This window comes from Ranitomeya imitator, chromosome 2, assembly GCF_032444005.1.
Source record: "Ranitomeya imitator isolate aRanImi1 chromosome 2, aRanImi1.pri, whole genome shotgun sequence".
In the NCBI taxonomy this organism is placed as follows: domain Eukaryota; kingdom Metazoa; phylum Chordata; class Amphibia; order Anura; family Dendrobatidae; genus Ranitomeya; species Ranitomeya imitator.
In genome coordinates, this window is record NC_091283.1 from 821,985,382 (window position 1) to 822,005,581 (window position 20,200).

Sequence of the window (20,200 nt, forward strand, 5' to 3'; positions counted from 1 at the left end):
CAGCGCTTTACACTCATTAACATAAGCCAAGTGTTCATGTACAGTGGGGCAAAAAAGTATTTAGTCAGTCAGCAATAGTGCAAGTTCCACCACTTAAAAAGATGAGAGGCGTCTGTAATTTACATCATAGGTAGACCTCAACTATGGGAGACAAACTGAGAAAAAAAAATCCAGAAAATCACATTGTCTGTTTTTTTAACATTTTATTTGCATATTATGGTGGAAAATAAGTATTTGGTCAGAAACAAACAATCAAGATTTCTGGCTCTCACAGACCTGTAACTTCTTCTTTAAGAGTCTCCTCTTTCCTCCACTCATTACCTGTGATAATGGCACCTGTTTAAACTTGTTATCAGTATAAAAAGACACCTGTGCACACCCTCAAACAGTCTGACTCCAAACTCCACTATGGTGAAGACCAAAGAGCTGTCAAAGGACACCAGAAACAAAATTGTAGCCCTGCACCAGGCTGGGAAGACTGAATCTGCAATAGCCAACCAGCTTGGAGTGAAGAAATCAACAGTGGGAGCAATAATTAGAAAATGGAAGACATACAAGACCACTGATAATCTCCCTCGATCTGGGGCTCCACGCAAAATCCCACCCCGTGGGGTCAGAATGATCACAAGAACGGTGAGCAAAAATCCCAGAACCACGCGGGGGGACCTAGTGAATGAACTGCAGAGAGCTGGGACCAATGTAACAGGGCCTACCATAAGTAACACACTACGCCACCATGGACTCAGATCCTGCAGTGCCAGACGTGTCCCACTGCTTAAGCCAGTACATGTCCGGGCCCATCTGAAGTTTGCTAGAGAGCATTTGGATGATCCAGAGGAGTTTTGGGAGAATGTCCTATGGCCTTATGAAACCAAACTGGAACTGTTTGGTAGAAACACAACTTGTCGTGTTTGGAGGAAAAAGAATACTGAGTTGCATCCATCAAACACCATACCTACTGTAAAGCATGGTGGTGGAAACATCATGCTTTGGGGCTGTTTCTCTGCAAAGGGGCCAGGACGACTGATCCGGGTACATGAAAGAATAAATGGAGCCATGTATCATGAGATTTTGAGTGCAAACCTCCTTCCATCAGCAAGGGCATTGAAGATGAAACGTGGCTGGGTCTTTCAACATGACAATGATCCAAAGCACACCACCAGGGCAACAAAGGAGTGGCTTCGTAAGAAGCATTTCAAGGTCCTGGAGTGGCCTAGCCAGTCTCCAGATCTCAACCCTATAGAAAACCTTTGGAGGGAGTTGAAAGTCTGTGTTGCCAAGCGAAAAGCCAAAAACACCACTGCTCTAGAGGAGATCTGCATGGAGGAATGGGCCAACATACCAACAACAGTGTGTGGGAACCTTGTGAAGACTTACAGAAAACGTTTGACCTCTGTCATTGCCAACAAAGGATATATTACAAAGTATTGAGATGAAATTTTGTTTCTGACCAAATACTTATTTTCCACCATAATATGCAAATAAAATGTTAAAAAAACAGACAATGTGATTTTCTGGATTTTTTTTTCTCAGTTTGTCTCCCATAGTTGAGGTCTACCTATGATGTAAGTTACAGACGCCTCTCATCTTTTTAAGTGGTGAAACTTGCACTATTGCTGACTGACTAAATACTTTTTTGCCCCACTGTATATGGAGGGAATCAGAAGAAAAAAAATATGAGATGAGCATTCATTTGTATGCGGGAGTCCGGTTAGGAACACATGAGCCAAGAGTTCATGGTTATGGAGGAATCAACAGAGGAACACATGAGCTAAGCGTTTATGTGTATGGGGGCATTTGGAGAGGAACACAAGAGCCGAGCATTCATGTGTATGGAGGAGTAGGGAGAGGAACAGAACCCAAGCGTTCATGTGTATGGGGGAGTAGGGAAAGGAACAGAACCCAAGCGTTCATGTGTATGGGGAGTAGGGAAAGGAACAGAACCCAAGCGTTCATATGCATGGGGGAGTGAGGAGAAGAAAAGAACCCAAGCGTTCATGTGTATGGGGGAGTGAGGAGAAGAACAGAACCCAAGCGTTCATGTGTATGGGGGAGTAGGGAGAGGAACAGAACCCAGGCGTTCATGTGTATGGAGGAGTAGGGAGAGGAACAGAACCCAAGTGTTCATGCGTATGGGGGAGTAGGGAAAGGAACAGAACCCAAGTGTTCATGCGTATGGGGGAGTAGGGAAAGGAACAGAACCCAAGTGTTTCTGTGTATGGGGGAGTAGGGAAAGGAACAGAACCCAAGTGTTCATATGCATGGGGGAGTGAGGAGAAGAAAAGAACCCAAGCGTTCATGTGTATGGGGGAGTGAGTAGAGGAACAGAACCCAAGCATTCATGTGTATGGGGGAGTGAGGAGAGGAACAGAACCCAAGTGTTCATGTGTATGGGGGAGTGGAGAGAGGAACAGAACCCAAGCATTCATGTGTATAGGGGAGTAGGGAAAGGAACAGAACCCAAGCGTTCATGTGTATGTGGGAGTAGGGAGAAGAACAGAACCCAAGCGTTCATGTGTATGGTGGAGTGGGGAGAGGAACAGAACTCAAGCGTTCATGTGTATGGTGGAGTAGGGAGAGGAACAGAACTCAAGCGTTCATGTGTATGGGGGAGTGAGGAGAGGAACAGAACCCAAGTGTTCATGTGTATGTGGGAGTAGGGAGAAGAACAGAACCCAAGCGTTCATGTGTATGTGGGAGTAGGGAGAAGAACAGAACCCAAGCGTTCATGTGTATGGTGGAGTAGGGAGAGGAACAGAACTCAAGCGTTCATGTGTATGGGGGAGTGAGGAGAGGAACAGAACCCAAGTGTTCATGTGTATGGGGGAGTGAGGAGAGGAACAGAACCCAAGCGTTCATGTGTATGGGGGAGTAGGGAGAGGAACAGAACCCAAGCATTTATGTGTATGGTGGAGTAGGGACAGGAACAGAACCCAAGCATTCATGTGTATGGGGGAGTAGGGAGAGGAACAGAACTCAAGGGTTCATGTGTATGGGGGAGTGAGGAGAGGAACAGAACCCAAGCGTTCATGTGTATGGGGGACTAGGGAGAGGAACAGAACCCAAGCATTTATGTGTATGGGGGAGTAGGGACAGAAACAGAACCCAAGCATTCATGTGTATGGGGGAGTAGGGAGAGGAACAGAACTCAAGGGTTCATGTGTATCGGGGAAAAAAACAAAGACAGAAACATAAACAGTCTCAAAGTTGTGGTTTCCATCCTTAAAGGATGCCGCGGCATTGTGCTGGAACGTTGCATTATATATTGTTTCCAGCAGCACTCGATAGACTACAATGACTTATAATGGGTTCCATTTGATTCCGGCATTTTGACTGCAAAAATAACAGAAGCCTTATAGAGACTGGATGCTAGAGATTTGATTTAAAAAACCTCATATAAACGTCTGTGGGCATCAAGCTAATTCGCACGCGATGACGGATTCATTCACTGATCCAAAAGGGATGTCAAATGCATCATGCCCCATCATGACTTTCTCTCCTAGAATGCATTAATAGATGACATATTGAAAAATTGAAGTAAGCTGATGTCAACGTGTTTTCTAATCACTTTAACCCCTTAGGGCTAGGAGGCATTTGGGGCCATAAATGTCCAGTGTCAAATTTTTAAAATGATATATGGTATATTTTTTATTTCTTATTATTTCTTAGTTTTCCATTATTAGCATTGTATTAATTAACCTTGGAGCTGATGTATAATCCTATACAGGCACATATAACAGCACAACAGAAGCTTGGTGTACCACTGTACAGGCACTGCCATGTGCATTATCTGTATGGCCCCATACACATTATCGATATCGATGAGTTCGGCCAAAAATCTAGTGTGTATAGCTCCAACAGTAGATGTCTGGGAAGATAAGTATCCAGCATGTCCGATTTTGGACAGATAATCGTTTTGCTCTCTAAGAGATAAGCCACGGCAGCTGGAGAAGGATTCAATCAATACATTGGAAGAGAAGAAGAACAAACAGATCAATTTTAGAACAAATCTAGCCAGACATGTCACTTGAAGCAAGGATCACCAAGCTACGACTTGTCTACTTTGGACACATCATACAAAGAGAGCAATCACTGGAGATGGACATTATGGGTGGAAGAATAGAAGGAGCAAGGCGGAGTGAAAGATCGGCAACCCGATGGCTTGATACTATCAAGATAATGGCAGAGAAGACCCTGGTGGACCTATCTAGGCTTGCACAAGATCGATCATCCTACAGATCGTCCATCAATCAAGTCAACATGGCTCAAGACCAAGCCCAAAGCCATTAAAAATAAAAATGTGGGGCTTTAGGCAAGATAGAGGTTGCCACAAATGAGTCAGTTGTTGATATTGGATTCAGTTGGATGAACACGTAAGATGTCACTCCTGGAGTAAATCAATTCAACTCAATTCATTTCAAAGGTTGTTCATATGTCATTATGTGATTATAGGTCACTTTGAATCCTATAAGTCATAGAAACATTAACTAACATTGAACTACTTATTTCTCAGCTTAAACCAGCAGGGACTTCATGCCGAGACGCCAGTAACTTTTGTGATCTACCGGAGTTCTGCACAGGAAGCAGCGCACACTGCCCGGCTAACGTCTATCTGCACGATGGCCACCCTTGTTACACCCTCGACGGATACTGCTATAGTGGCATGTGTCAGACCCATGAGCAGCAATGTGTCACACTGTGGGGTCAAGGTAGGTGTGCACCTTTAACGGAAACTTTTTTTTTACTTTTTGTATTCATCTAACCAGTTGACACTAGTTACTTCTATCAGGAAATTCTAGAATTGTAAACAGTGGGCACATTACAGTAATATCATTATAGACTTGGTCTAGTTCTCCATAACTGGGATCAAAAATGTCAAACTGCTCCATCTCCATCCAGATAGGCCACATCAGGAAGCATTTTTCATGAAACAGTACCACTCCTGATCGAAAAGTATATCTAAATAGTGGAGGTCTTCAAGGACTCGATCCTCCTTCCTTCCAGTTAAGTGAAAAACAGAAGTTTTTACTACACTCTTTTGGGATTATTCCAACATTGCAGGGTACCACCTACCCCATTACTGAGCACTGGGCATCCCTCCACTCTGATCCCTTTAAGGGTTGTCTTGTAAGACAACCTCATTCATGTGCCATGTCAGGACATATGGACATAATATAAGGGGAAAGCCAGGAACAAGAGGAGAATTGAGTTAAGTATTTAATCATGACAGATAAGACTTCCGGCGACAAAATTCCAGTAGCCATATTTAGAAAAAGGTTGCCTGTTATGAAACACAAGCCTTTCAAATAGAGTCAATCAATAAGATCAACATCCCCAAAACACATACATGGAAGTCTTTAAAAGCTAAATGCACCAACTTCTTTATATTTTTTATCTGTTGCCGCGTTCCTAAGTAATTAGTGTTTTTTTATAAATATACAAACGATGTGTTAAGTGATTTGGATATGACAGAGTATTTCCCAAGCCTCTACCTCCTAAGGTTGTTTTTTTTTCCCACCCAGCACCAACCTCTTTAACTTGCTTGATAGCTCACTGTCTGTGTGACATCAAGCGTCATGAAAAGGAAATCAGACAGCGAGCTATCAATCAACCTAAATAGGCAAGTGTTGGGCAGGGAAACAACATGGTAAGTCAGAGGCTTGGAAAGTACTCTACGCCTCATTTGCATATGCAAATCTCTGATTTCTTGGGAATGCAGCAACAGACAGATGACATAAAGGTGCCAATAAATTTTGTTTTCAAATACCGGAATGCCAATATTTGTAGGGTTGATCTTATTGACATGTTCCTTTTAACTGTAAGTTATGAGTTGTAGGCCAACCTTTTTAGGGTGGTGGGACAAGAGTTTTGGGCTTCTAAAGTGATAGTTGATGACTGCTCAATTTGAACCACCAACCAACCAGAGTTTAAGAGGCTGAATACCGGGCAGTCTATGTCCCCTACCATTTAAACCACTCATGAATATCCTATAAATGCCAATGTCTCAGGACAGCAGCTGTTGTAAATTCTGTGGCAGAGTTCACTCCTGTGGTCACAAGTGGTACTTCGGCTGATTCTCTCTGGGATCTTCCGTTTGTGGAGGAAAGTGGTACTGCAGCTTCTGAGTTTCCTCCCTCAGGTGATCTGGTGAGCTCGTTAGCTTCTTCTCTACTTAACTCCACCTGATGGTTTGATCTATGCTTCCTGTCAATGTTTCAGTGTGGGACTTGTTTTTTCCCTGGATCATTCCTGTGGCCTGCTGCTCTGCAAAGCTAAGTTTTGCTTATGTTATTTTGTTGCTATTTTTCTGTCCAGCTTGCTTTATTGGTTTTTCTCGCCTGCTGGAAGCTCTGAGACGCAGAGGGACCACCTCCGTACCGTTAGTCGGTGCGGAGGGTCTTTTTGTCCCCTCTGCGTGGTTTTTTAAAGGTTTTTGTGCTGACCGCAAAGTTATCTTCCCTATCCTCGTTCTGTTCAGCTAGTCGGGCCTCACTTTGCTAAATCTGTTTCATCTCTATGTTTGTGTTTTCATCTTACTCACAGTCATTTTATGTGGGGGGCTGCCTTTTCCTTTGGGGAATTTCTCTGAGGCAAGGTAGGCTTATTTTTCTATCTTCAGGATTAGCTAGTTTCTCAGGCTGTGACGAGGCGCCTAGGTTCTGGTCAGGAGCGCTCCACGGCTACCTTTAGTGTGGTTTGATAGGCTTAGGGATTGCGGTCTGCAGAGTTCCCACGTCTCAGAGCTCGTTCTATTATTTTGGGTTATTGTCAGTTCACTGTATGTGCTCTGACCTCCATGTCCATTGTGATTCTGAATTGCCTTTCATAACAGTACAGGAAGCCAAAAGTGCTAATGATTCTCAATAGAGGGAAAAAGAAGTTCTGAGACCATTTTTTTTTCTTTGCACTGTGTTTTGTCCTTTTTTTCCCCTAGACATTTGGGTGGTTCAGGACACAGGTGTAGCAATGGACATTAAAGGTCTGTCTTCATGTGTGGATCAGCTCACGGCAAGAGTTCAAAATATTCAAGATTTTGTGGTCCAGAATTCTTTGCTTGAACCGAGAATTCCTACTCCAGATTTGTTTTTTTGGAGATAGAACTAAATTTCTGAGTTTCAAAAATAATTGTAAACTATTTCTGGCTTTGAAACCTCGCTCTTCTGGTGACCCAATTCAACAGGTTAGGATCGTCATTTCTTTTTTGCGCGGCGACCCTCAGGACTGGGCGTTTTCTCTTGCGTCAGGAGATCCTGCATTGAGTAATATCGATGCGTTTTTCCTGGCGCTTGACTTGCTGTACGATGAGCCTAATTCAGTGGATCAGGCAGAAAAAAATTTGCTGGCTCTTTGTCAGGCTCAGGATGAGATAGAGGTATATTGTCAGAAATTTAGAAAGTGGTCAGTGCTCACTCAATGGAATGAATCTGCGCTGGCAGCAATATTCAGAAAGGGTCTCTCTGAAGCCCTTAAGGATGTCATGGTGGGATTTCCTATGCCTGCTGGTTTGAATGAGTCTATGTCTTTGGCCATTCAGATCGGTCGACGCTTGCGTGAGCGTAAACCTGTGCACCATTTGGCGGTATTACCTGAGCTTAAACCTGAGCCTATGCAGTGTGATAGGACCTTGACCAGAGTTGAACGGCAAGAACATAGACGTCTGAATGGTCTGTGTTTCTACTGTGGTAATTCCACTCATGCTATCTCTGATTGTCCTAAGCGCACTAAGCGGTTCGCTAGGTCTGCCACCATTGGTACTGTACAGTCAAAATTTCTTCTGTCAGTTACCTTGATCTGCTCTTTGTCATCATATTCTGTCATGGCATTTGTGGATTCAGGCGCTGCCCTGAATTTGATGGACTTGGAATATGCTAAGCGTTGTGGGTTTTTCTTGGAGCCCTTGCAGTGTCCTATTCCATTGAGAGGAATTGATGCTACGCCTTTGGCCAAGAATAAGCCTCAATACTGGACCCAGCTGACCATGTGCATGGCTCCTGCACATCAGGAGGTTATTCGCTTTCTGGTGTTGCATAATCTGCATGATGTGGTCATGTTGGGGTTGCCATGGCTACAAGCCCATAATCCAGTATTAGATTGGAAATCCATGTCGGTCTCCAGCTGGGGTTGTCAGGGGGTACATGGTGATGTTCCATTTCTGTCAATTTCGTCATCCACTCCTTCTGAGGTCCCAGAGTTCTTGTCTGATTACCGGGATGTATTTGATGAGCCCAAGTCCAATACCCTACCTCCGCATAGGGATTGTGATTGTGCTATCAATTTGATTCCTGGTAGTAAATTCCCAAAAGGTCGATTGTTTAATTTGTCCGTGCCTGAGCACACCGCTATGCGCAGTTATGTGAAGGAATCCCTGGAGAAGGGGCATATTCGCCCGTCATCGTCGCCATTAGGAGCAGGGTTCTTTTTTGTAGCCAAGAAGGATGGTTCGCTGAGACCTTGTATTGATTACCGCCTTCTTAATAAGATCACGGTTAAATTTCAGTACCCCTTGCCATTGTTATCTGATCTGTTTGCTTGGATTAAGGGGGCTAGTTGGTTCACAAAGATAGATCTTTGTGGTGCGTATAATCTGGTGCGAATTAAGCAAGGTGATGAATGGAAAACTGCATTTAATACGCCCGAGGGTCATTTTGAGTATCTCGTGATGCTGTTCGGACTTGCCAATGCTCCATCAGTGTTTTAGTCCTTTATGCATGACATCTTCCGAGAGTACCTGGATAAATTCCTGATTGTGTACTTGGATGACATTTTGATCTTCTCGGATGATTGGGAGTCTCATGTGAAGCAGGTCAGAACGGTTTTTCAGGTCCTGCGTGCTAATTCTTTGTTTGTGAAGGGATCAAAGTGTCTCTTTGGTGTGCAGAAGGTTTCATTTTTGGGGTTCATCTTTTCCCCTTCTACTATCGAGATGGATCCTGTTAAGGTCCAAGCCATCCATGATTGGACTCAGCCGACATCTCTGAAAAGTCTGCAAAAGTTCCTGGGCTTTGCTAATTTTTATCGTCGCTTCATCTGCAATTTTTCTAGTATTGCTAAACCATTGACCGATTTGACCAAGAAGGGTGCTGATGTGGTCAATTGGTCTTCTGCTGCTGTGGAAGCTTTTCAAGAGTTGAAGCATCGTTTTTCTTCTGCCCCTGTGTTGTGTCAGCCAGATGTTTCTCTTCCGTTCCAGGTCGAGGTTGATGCTTCTGAGATTGGAGCAGGGGCTGTTTTGTCGCAGAGAGGTTCTGGTTGCTCAGTGATGAAACCATGCGCTTTCTTTTCCAGGAAGTTTTCGCCTGCTGAGCGTAATTATGATGTGGGCAACCGAGAGTTGCTGGCCATGAAGTGGGCATTCGAGGAGTGGCGTCATTGGCTTGAAGGAGCTAAGCATCGCGTGGTGGTATTGACTGATCATAAGAACTTGACTTATCTCGAGTCTGCCAAGCGCTTGAATCCTAGACAAGCTCGTTGGTCGTTGTTTTTTGCCCGTTTTGACTTTGTGATTTTGTACCTTCCGGGCTCTAAAAATGTGAAGGCGGATGCTCTGTCTAGGAGTTTTGTACCCGACTCTCCGGGTTTATCTGAGCCGGCGGGTATCCTCAAGGAAGGAGTAATTGTGTCTGCCATCTCCCCTGATTTGCGGCGGGTGCTGCAAAAATTTCAGGCTAATAAACCTGATCGTTGCCCAGCGGAGAAACTGTTTGTCCCTGATAGGTGGACGAATAGAGTTATCTCTGAACTTCATTGTTCAGTGTTGGCTGGTCATCCTGGAATCTTTGGTACCAGAGAGTTAGTGGCTAGATCCTTTTGGTGGCCCTCTCTGTCGCGGGATGTGCGTGCTTTTGTGCAGTCCTGTGGGATTTGTGCTCGGGCTAAGCCCTGCTGTTCTCGTGCCAGTGGGTTGCTTTTGCCCTTGCCGGTCCCGAAGAGGCCTTGGACACATATCTCTATGGATTTTATTTCTGACCTTCCCGTTTCTCAAAAGATGTCAGTCATTTGGGTGGTCTGTGATCGCTTTTCTAAGATGGTCCATCTGGTACCCTTGTCTAAATTGCCTTCCTCCTCTGATTTGGTGCCTTTGTTCTTCCAGCATGTGGTTCGTTTGCATGGCATTCCAGAGAATATTGTTTCTGACAGAGGTTCCCAGTTTGTTTCGAGGTTTTGGCGAGCCTTTTGTGGTAGGATGGGCATTGACTTGTCTTTTTCCTCGGCTTTCCATCCTCAGACTAATGGCCAGACCGAGCGAACCAATCAGACCTTGGAAACATATCTGAGGTGCTTTGTTTCTGCTGATCAGGATGACTGGGTGTCCTTTTTGCCTTTGGCTGAGTTCGCCCTTAATAATCGGGCCAGCTCGGCTACCTTGGTTTCGCCGTTTTTCTGCAATTCTGGGTTCCATCCTCGTTTCTCTTCTGGACAGGTTGAGTCTTTGGACTGTCCTGGTGTGGATACTGTGGTGGACAGGTTGCAGCAGATTTGTACTCAGGTAGTGGACAATTTGACCTTTTCCCAGGAGAAGGCTCAACTTTTCGCTAATCGCAGACGCCGTGTGGGTCCCCGACTTCGTGTTGGGGATCTGGTTTGGTTATCTTCTCGTCATATTCCTATGAAGGTTTCCTCTCCTAAGTTTAAACCTCGTTTTATTGGTCCGTATAGGTTTTCTGAGGTTCTTAATCCTGTGTCTTTTCGTCTGACCCTTCCAGATTCTTTTTCCATACATAACGTATTCCATAGGTCATTGTTGCGGAGATACGTGGCACCTATGGTTCCATCTGTTGAGCCTCCTGCCCCGGTTTTGGTGGAGGGGGAATTGGAGTATATTGTGGAGAAGATTTTGGATTCTCGTGTTTCAAGACGGAAACTCCAGTATCTGGTTAAATGGAAGGGTTATGCTCAGGAGGATAATTCCTGGGTTTTTGCCTCTGATGTCCATGCTCCCGATCTTGTTCGTGCCTTTCATGTGGCTCATCCTGGTCGGCCTGGGGGCTCTGGTGAGGGTTCGGTGACCCCTCCTCAAGAGGGGGGTACTGTTGTGAATTCTGTGGCAGAGTTCACTCCTGTGGTCACAAGTGGTACTTCGGCTGATTCTCTCTGGGATCTTCCGTTTGTGGAGGAAAGTGGTACTGCAGCTTCTGAGTTTCCTCCCTCAGGTGATCTGGTGAGCTCGTTAGCTTCTTCTCTACTTAACTCCACCTGATGCTTTGATCTATGCTTCCTGTCAATGTTTCAGTGTGGGACTTGTTTTTTCCCTGGATCATTCCTGTGGCCTGCTGCTCTGCAAAGCTAAGTTTTGCTTATGTTATTTTGTTGCTATTTTTCTGTCCAGCTTGCTTTATTGGTTTTTCTCGCCTGCTGGAAGCTCTGAGACGCAGAGGGACCACCTCCGTACCGTTAGTCGGTGCGGAGGGTCTTTTTGTCCCCTCTGCGTGGTTTTTTATAGGTTTTTGTGCTGACCGCAAAGTTATCTTCCCTATCCTCGTTCTGTTCAGCTAGTCGGGCCTCACTTTGCTAAATCTGTTTCATCTCTATGTTTGTGTTTTCATCTTACTCACAGTCATTATATGTGGGGGGCTGCCTTTTCCTTTGGGGAATTTCTCTGAGGCAAAGTAGGCTTATTTTTCTATCTTCAGGATTAGCTAGTTTCTCAGGCTGTGACGAGGCGCCTAGGTTCTGGTCAGGAGCGCTCCACGGCTACCTTTAGTGTGGTTTGATAGGCTTAGGGATTGCGGTCTGCAGAGTTCCCACGTCTCAGAGCTCGTTCAATTATTTTGGGTTATTGTCAGTTCACTGTATGTGCTCTGACCTCCATGTCCATTGTGATTCTGAATTGCCTTTCATAACAAGCAGCACTCTAAGTAGCAAACATGAAGATTAGAAAAATGAAGGTCCTATGTGGAAACCAGGAGCACTAACTGTGCTCGAGACTCTTGTCCTTCTCGTTTGTATAGATGTCTTCCCTTCACAGCTGAGAAGATCACGGGGGAACCTTCGGAAGAGGAGCTGTCAGCTTTTTTGACAAGTCTGTTCTGATACATAATTGCATTACTTATAAAATGACCATTCTGGAGATGAGCCAGACATTTTTAGGACAGACTTCTGTTTTTCATCCTGGAAATGTAGGAATAAATTGACAATATTAGTGTTAGCATTCTCCGCATCCGGTGTGTCCTAGATGTTACCATGCTGTCGGTACTAATTGAACATTGTTAGACTAGCTGTTATCAATATATTTGTACATTTCCAGGAGGAAAACAACAATACAGAGTTAAAAAGAAAACCTTAAAGGGCCTGCTTAATGAGTTCACTTGTGCCTGTTTTTTGTTGAGTTTTTAGTGCTTTGCGCCTTTTTTTTTGTTTGCGCCATATTCATCTTTCAATGTGCATCTTTTTTATGTGTTCGCCTGTTTTTTTTTGTCTCTTTTTTTTTTCAATTTGCGAGTATGGAGATGGTTTTAGATTTTCATGTTTTCGGCCTATTCATCAATTGCGATTTTTTTTCTTTTTGAAAAGTCATTAAATTTGTCGCAAAAGTAATCCAGTTACCATCAGAGTGATTTTATGTAAGCCAGAAACTGTGAAGCAATTTTTGCAACACGTGTGACCTTTTTGCTCTCTTTGGAAGGAAAAAAGGTTACAGTAAAAAAATGACATGCGTTAGCGCGCCCATTGACTGCAATTATGTAGCGCATCGCTAACGCATGTCAATCCGTTACATAGCGTTAGTGCCGCTATGTAACGGATGCCGTCAGCGCATTGCCATTAACGCAATGTGAACCCAGCCTAATAAGGGGCACTACTTTTTCCAGGAAAATGGTGGACACCATGACAGATCTTAATGGGCTCCATAATAAGTCATAATAAGTCAATGAGGTCAGTCGGGCGATGTTTATGCCCATCATGTGACGGATCCAGCACTCCATCATTTTCGTTTTTTATGATAGAGCACCGAAACAAGAAGTTACAGTGCAAAAGAGAACTTCCAGTTCACATGAGTGTAACATGAGTTCCTCAATGCACCGGTATTAGAGCCGCAAGTCGAATCCCAATGGCGGGTCCCTGATTAATATGCTGGCACTTTGCAGTTGGATTGGGACTTGCATCCATAATAGGGCACCGATGTGCGCTTGTGTGAAATTGGCCGATGAAGACTAAGCTCTTCAGATAAATTTCCATGCAAAAATAAATAAATATCCAATTTTTCCAGTCTGCAAATCTTTATGAAAAAATGTTGAAACAAAAAATTCTCTGGTACTGTATTCATGGAGCAAGATAAGATATGGAAAGTGCTCTGGAAAATGCAGAATTGTACAATAGACAGTGCCGGAGGACTGGAGAAGAAGAAGCCTAGCGAAGAATCTTACCATTAATTATCCCAGTTGGACTGACACGCGGCAGCGTCAGGTCAGGATCGTAGATGCTGGAAAACATGTTTAACTCTGAGCTTCCTGAGTGGAAAACTTCCTGAGGAAATGGCGCTGAATGAACGTTTTATCAGTGGGCTCTGCGCCGTTCATTCACAGCTCCTGATAAACACGTCCTTATTTACCAGTGATGATGTAACCAGCGATCACTTCCTACAGTAACATCACGGCCTGACAGATGTTTCCTGTTACCCCTGAGGTCAATCCCCATGTTATAATTAGAATTAATTACATTTTGTAATTAGCAGAAGCCGAGGAATAACCTGAAGTTCCCTGGTCACATCACAAAATGTGCAACATGGCCTTCACATGCAGTTCCTGGCAGATTCCAGTATTCCAGGCTCCCTCACCACTATTGTAGTCTTTGTGGGGTCCTGTTCGTCAGAATCAGTAACCTAGCTGATGGGGGCACGAGGCCCACCTAGTCTCCAGTATCCCTTCATTTGCATCTGCATCCTCCCGATACAAGTGAAGCTGATGGTACAGAAGTGTTCACTCGCCTCGTCCTACCATTTTTCATTTTCAGTCCTGCGGCGTACAGGAAGCTAGTGCCATATTCGGACATCAATGTCCCTGCGTAGGTGGTACAATGACATCACTGCACTGCACCGCCCACGCTTAGCCGGTAACTACAGAAGAGGCTTCACATGTCAGGGGATCCAGATTAGGAGAGTATTTTTTTTTTACTGGTGCACAAAAACGATCATTTTAATTATATATTGAGCACAAAGGGGGCATAATTAATTTTAAGAGGGCCTAGTTATTTTTAACAGGGCCATTATTACTTTTTAATAGGACATTAAAGGAGACTATAGTATCTTAAAGAGATTCTAACATTTTAAAGCGGCATTATCACTTTATATGGAGGCATAATCAATTCTAAGAGGGCACCATAGTAACTTTTTAAAAGAGGCACTCTTACATTTTAAAGTAGCACTTAGAGTGTATAATTATTTTTTTAATGGAGGCACTCAATCACCGCCCCCTCCCTAGCCATGGCTCTGGTCAGAATCGATGGCACGGTTCCGCTCCCCTCTCTGTGACATAATGAACATTTACGGTGGGCAGCTCCTTTCATTTCTGTAGGTAGGTAATCCAAAACGAACCTAGAAATAGTCATGGGTATTTGTGCTTTGTGGGCCAAAGGAGAAATATATTCAAGGGTGACTCGGGTGTTAATTAACAATCACTATGACCAGCGCTGCCATCAAAAATTTCAAGGCCTCATATTACCAAATGATCTGTCCCCGTACCACCATTTTGGCCAATTTGGTTTCTATTTAGTTCCTTGAAGCTGCATTTAGGCAGACTAAATGGGGCCGTTAAATAGTAACATAGTAACATAGTAACATAGTTAGTAAGGCCGAAAAAAGACATTTGTCCATCCAGTTCAGCCTATATTCCATCATAATAAATACCCAGATCTACGTCCTTCTACAGAACCTAATAATTGTATGATACAATATTGTTCTGCTCCAGGAAGACATCCAGGCCTCTCTTGAACCCCTCGACTGAGTTCGCCATCACCACCTCCTCAGGCAAGCAATTCCAGATTCTCACTGCCCTAACAGTAAAGAATCCTCTTCTATGTTGGTGGAAAAACCTTCTCTCCTCCAGACGCAAAGAATGCCCCCTTGTGCCCGTCACCTTCCTTGGTATAAACAGATCCTCAGCGAGATATTTGTATTGTCCCCTTATATACTTATGCATTGTTATTAGATCGCCCCTCAGTCGTCTTTTTTCTAGACTAAATAATCCTAATTTCGCTAATCTATCTGGGTATTGTAGTTCTCCCATCCCCTTTATTAATTTTGTTGCCCTCCTTTGTACTCTCTCTAGTTCCATTATATCCTTCCTGAGCACCGGTGCCCAAAACTGGACACAGTACTCCATGTGCGGTCTAACTAGGGATTTGTACAGAGGCAGTATAATGCTCTCATCATGTGTATCCAGACCTCTTTTAATGCACCCCATGATCCTGTTTGCCTTGGCAGCTGCTGCCTGGCACTGGCTGCTCCAGGTAAGTTTATCATTAACTAGGATCCCCAAGTCCTTCTCCCTGTCAGATTTACCCAGTGGTTTCCCGTTCAGTGTGTAATGGTGATATTGATTCCCTCTTCCCATGTGTATAACCTTACATTTATCATTGTTAAACCTCATCTGCCACCTTTCAGCCCAAGTTTCCAACTTATCCAGATCCATCTGTAGCAGAATACTATCTTCTCTTGTATTAACTGCTTTACATAGTTTTGTATCATCTGCAAATATCGATATTTTACTGTGTAAACCTTCTACCAGATCATTAATGAATATGTTGAAGAGAACAGGTCCCAATACCGACCCCTGCGGTACCCCACCCCAAATGATGATTGTGATTGGCTAGATATAAGCCAAGTTGATTGATATCCTATTTACACCATCTGAATGCACTTCTAGAGCACCATGTTATCGGCAGCATGTATCCCGTTTTCACAGGATGATGTTCTGCCGAGAACGAGCTTAAAAATCATTTCAGCCGTAGAAGGATCATTTTGCTATTTCGGTGTGTGATTGTCAGTCTGTTTAGACAGGCCGATTGGGAAAACAAGTGTGCCTATGAATGTTAGTTTCCGATAATTGTCCAGTGTAAATGCGCCCTAAGACTGGGTTTTCAAGGATGGTTTATTATTATTTTAACACTTTTTTGTTTGCATGTTAAGTATATAAAAAGCTTGTTAAAAAAAAAGAAGTATTTTGACAATAAATTGTCATGGTTTTGTGATGCAGCTTTTCTTTTTACAGTAAAAACACATTTCAAATCTGCCTCAATTTGTTTTAAAACAGTGTACTTTATTTTTACATATATTATGGACTTAACAGTCACACACAAAAAAAAGTTTTAAATTGATATAAAAAATCAATGTGAGGACTAAGGCTATGTTCACACGTTCCTGATTTCCCTCCTTTTTTTTCAGGACTAAAAACCGCAGCTCTTGGCAGAAAACGCAGCTCCTTTTTTTGGTGCTTTTTTGGTGCTTTTTTGGTGCGTTTTTTGATGCGTTTTTTGTTGCGTTTTTTATGCAGTTTTCTATGCAGAGTCTGTGTGTTTTCTAGGAATTTTTTAGGGTTAAAATGGCTGAAAATACCCTAACCCTACCCCTAACCCTAACCCTACCCCTAACCCTACCCCTAACCCTACCCCTATTCTAACCTTAGTGGAAAAAAAAAATTCTTAATTTTTTTATTGTCCCTACCTATGGGGGTGACAAAGAGGGGGGGGTCATTTACTATTTTTTTTATTTTGATCACTGAGATAGGTTATATCTCAGTGATCAAAATGCACTTTGGAACGAATCTGCCGGCCGGCAGATTCGGCGGGCGCACTGCGCATGCGCCCGCCATTTTGCAAGATGGCGGCGCCCAGGGAGAAGACGGCCGGACGGACACCGGGAGGCCGGGTAAGTATAAGGGGGGGGAGATGAGGGCACGGGGGGGGGGGCATCGGAGCACGGGGTGGCATCGGAGCATGGGAGGGTGGGATTGGGGCACGGGGGGGCAGCCACACTGCAGCGGTTCTGCACCACAAACCGCAGAAAACCCGCAGATATTTTTTTCATCTGCTGGTTTTACTGCGGGTTTGACCTCACAATGGAGGTCTATGGGTGCAGAACCGCTGCAGTTCCGCAAAAAGAAGTGACATGGTACTTCTTTTTTACCGCGGCTATTCAGCGCAGCTTTTTTCGCGATTTTCCGCAATGTGGGCACAGCAGTTCCTGTTTTCCATAGGGTACATTGTAATGTACCCTGCATGGAAAACAGCTGCGGACCCGCAGCAGGAAAATCACGGCGATTCCGCATTAAAAAAAGGATGGTGTGAACATGGCCTTAGTCTAATACAGGGACAGACGGATCACACATCATAGATTCTCCTCCTGTCCCTACAGTCTGTAGGCTCAAAAATGCTCTTCTTCTCCATGATTCCTACTGATTGATGACAGAAGGAGTGGGATAACACTTCAGCTGGCTGTATCTCAGTTAGGGTCAACGATCATGGGATCATTTTAAAATCAAGAATCTTTCAGACAAGAACACAACCATGACTCTAACTGCCGTCCAGGCTGAGATAGCATCCATGGAAAATTAGTCGGGAATGAAAAAGCTGGATCACCGCTCGAGCTGAGAGAGTCCTGTGAACCACCTCCTACCTGCCGAAATACTCAGCGCATTTTCTGATATGTTTGCCCGGCACAACCTCACCGTTGCGGCGTGAAGCGCTTAAGGCATTTTACCGGGTCTACTATTTAGAAGAGACACCGGGGATGTCAGCAGGTAGGGGTTGGTCTGCAGGGCTCCAGAGATAACTGACATGGTTGATAAACCAGGGCTCTGCCAATCAATTTGCTCTTCTCTAACGCTAAGTAACAAGAGTACAATAAACATATTTGTCCAATTTGAACAATGGGCCCTTTTATTGATTGAATTAACGGCCCTATTATTACTCCGTGCATCAGACAGTGATGGGTGCTAGTGTAAGGAGGTGGAGAAGAAAGAAGACGAGTACAGTTGATGCTTAGTTGAGTAATTGCAAGAGAACACCGCCATCTGCTGGTCAAAAGAGAAAGTAAAGAACAAATTATAGTAATAGGAACCCCAAGAGTGGAAGTGCGTGATCCCAGGGAAGAGATTGAAGACTACGCTGAGTCACGTGACACCTTTGTCACACTTACAGAATATAAAGGCCTGGCCCAGGTCCAAGAAGGACAGGAACGGGTGATTGCCTACAGTAGTACATCCCTAAGGGATACTGAGAGAAATCCTGAGAACTGTAGCTCATTTAAACTAAAATTGTTGGCTCTGGTATCGGCCATGACAGAAAAGTTTGCGGAGTATCTGTCAGGGTCTGAAGTTAATGTGTGGACTGACAACAACGCACTTGCCAATTTACAAAATACAGAACTGGAAGCATTGGAATAACAGTGGATTGCAAGGATGTCCAAGTATCAGTACAAGGTACAGCTGCAACAGTTGGACCCAAAACTATCAGAGCTACCAAAGTGGTTGATCCTAGACCAGAAGCCCATCAGGAAGGAGAGAGCAGCTTTGTCCATCCGTGCCTTACAGACCCTTGGACAATAGTAGCGACTCTGTATAAGGAATGGCCTGTTATACAGGTGGATACAGTTGTCCAGACAGTTTGGAACTACGTGGCAAGTGATGATACCGGAAAGTATGGCGCTGAGTGTGGCAAAAAAGGCCCATGACAGAGTACTTCGGAACAGATAGGACCTTTCAATGGCTGCAGCGGCTTGTGTATTGGTTGCAACTAGTTCGGACATCTGCAAGGTGTTTGTATGTTCTCCTCGTGTTTGCGTGGGTTTCCTCCGGGTGCTCCGGTTTCCTCCCACATACCAAAGACATACTGATAGGGAATTTAGATTGTGAGCCCCAACGGGGACAGCGATGATAATGTGTGCAAACTGTAAAGCGCTGCGTAATATGTTAGCGCTATATAAAAATAAAGATTATTATTATTAATATGGTGGAATAAGTTTGTTAGAAGTGCCAGCAATGTGAATTGGCTAAACCACCAGAACAGAGGGCACCCACTCAAGTAATGATGACTTCTGAGCAGCTGGAAGTGTTAATGGTGGACTACCTCATGATTGGCCCATCCTATAGCATAACGGCTGCAAATATTGCCTGGTGATGACAGACCATTTCACAAATTTCGCAATCGTCACCCTGACTCGGGACCAAAAGACCGAGTCAGCGGCCACAGCTATCTGCCGAGACTTCATCCGAGTGTATGGGTGTCCAAAGAGAATCCACTTGAATCAAGGGGCCTGCTTCCAGGCGAAAGTCATGGAGGAACTACATAGACTCTATGGCACTGAGAAGTCTAGAACAATGCTTTACCACTGTCAGGGAAACGGGACATGCAAACACTTCAACAGGACATTGCTACAAATGCTGAGGATGTTGGAAGATGAATAGATAAGGAGGTGGCCTGAGTTTGTTCCAGAGATGGTGGTACAACAACCAAGCATAACATAGTGTTTACTTGTGGGTGTGTAAATATATATATACACTTATAGATAGATTTTCTTTCTGTTTTAGTCACATAAATAGTGGTGGTTAAGTACCACTGTCTCCTCATTGTCTTCACTGTTGCATCCAAATAACCTGTTCACACAAACATGCCTTTTTGTTGCTTTTGTTTAGGCCCCTGATGGCAGTACCAACTATAATGCCTTGATGGTGGCCCTGACTGTAACTCTGACAGTGTCCACCCACATGGAACATAATGACATTGAAGTTAGCTGGTAAGAGTCAGAAGGAAGACTGCGCCAGACTCTAGCCTGCCAGTGCTGTAGTTTCACTACTGTATGCTTCGTCGGAGGCGGCACAATACTCCTGGATTGTGCTGGATGTACAGAACTTAGTGGTGCTGCAACTGCCTGGCTAGAATCAGGGGCAGAAGGATTGTGAACTATGCGCCCCTTTTTGAACAGACGGCCCCTTTATTGATTGAATGAACAGGGTCACACTATCTGTCAGTGTGTCTGATAATAGTGGGTAACAGCAGGTCCCCTTTTCTGTTTCAGCCCCTCATGATGAACTCAAGCAGTGTCTGCCAACAAAGAACATAATGAAGCTGTAGGACCTGTGGTTCCTTGTAGGTGGACACTTTGAATGGTATGTTTCATGGGGTGGCACAATCCTTCTGCGGCAAAAGGATTGTGCCGCCCGCACAGAACATCGTGACAATGTGGCTGACTGGCTGTAAATAATAGGAGGAT

General features: G+C 44.2%; 1 protein-coding gene across 1 annotated transcript in view; it reads left to right on the top strand.

Annotated features, from left to right (window-relative positions):
• Window positions 1–20,200, top strand: part of ADAM12 (ADAM metallopeptidase domain 12) — a 636,998-nt gene that overhangs the window by 513,597 nt on the left and 103,201 nt on the right. The window contains exon 14 of the mRNA XM_069753950.1: window positions 4,514–4,709. Within this exon, the coding sequence (XP_069610051.1) occupies window positions 4,514–4,709 (196 nt within the window). The remainder of the gene's footprint in view (window positions 1–4,513; window positions 4,710–20,200) is intronic.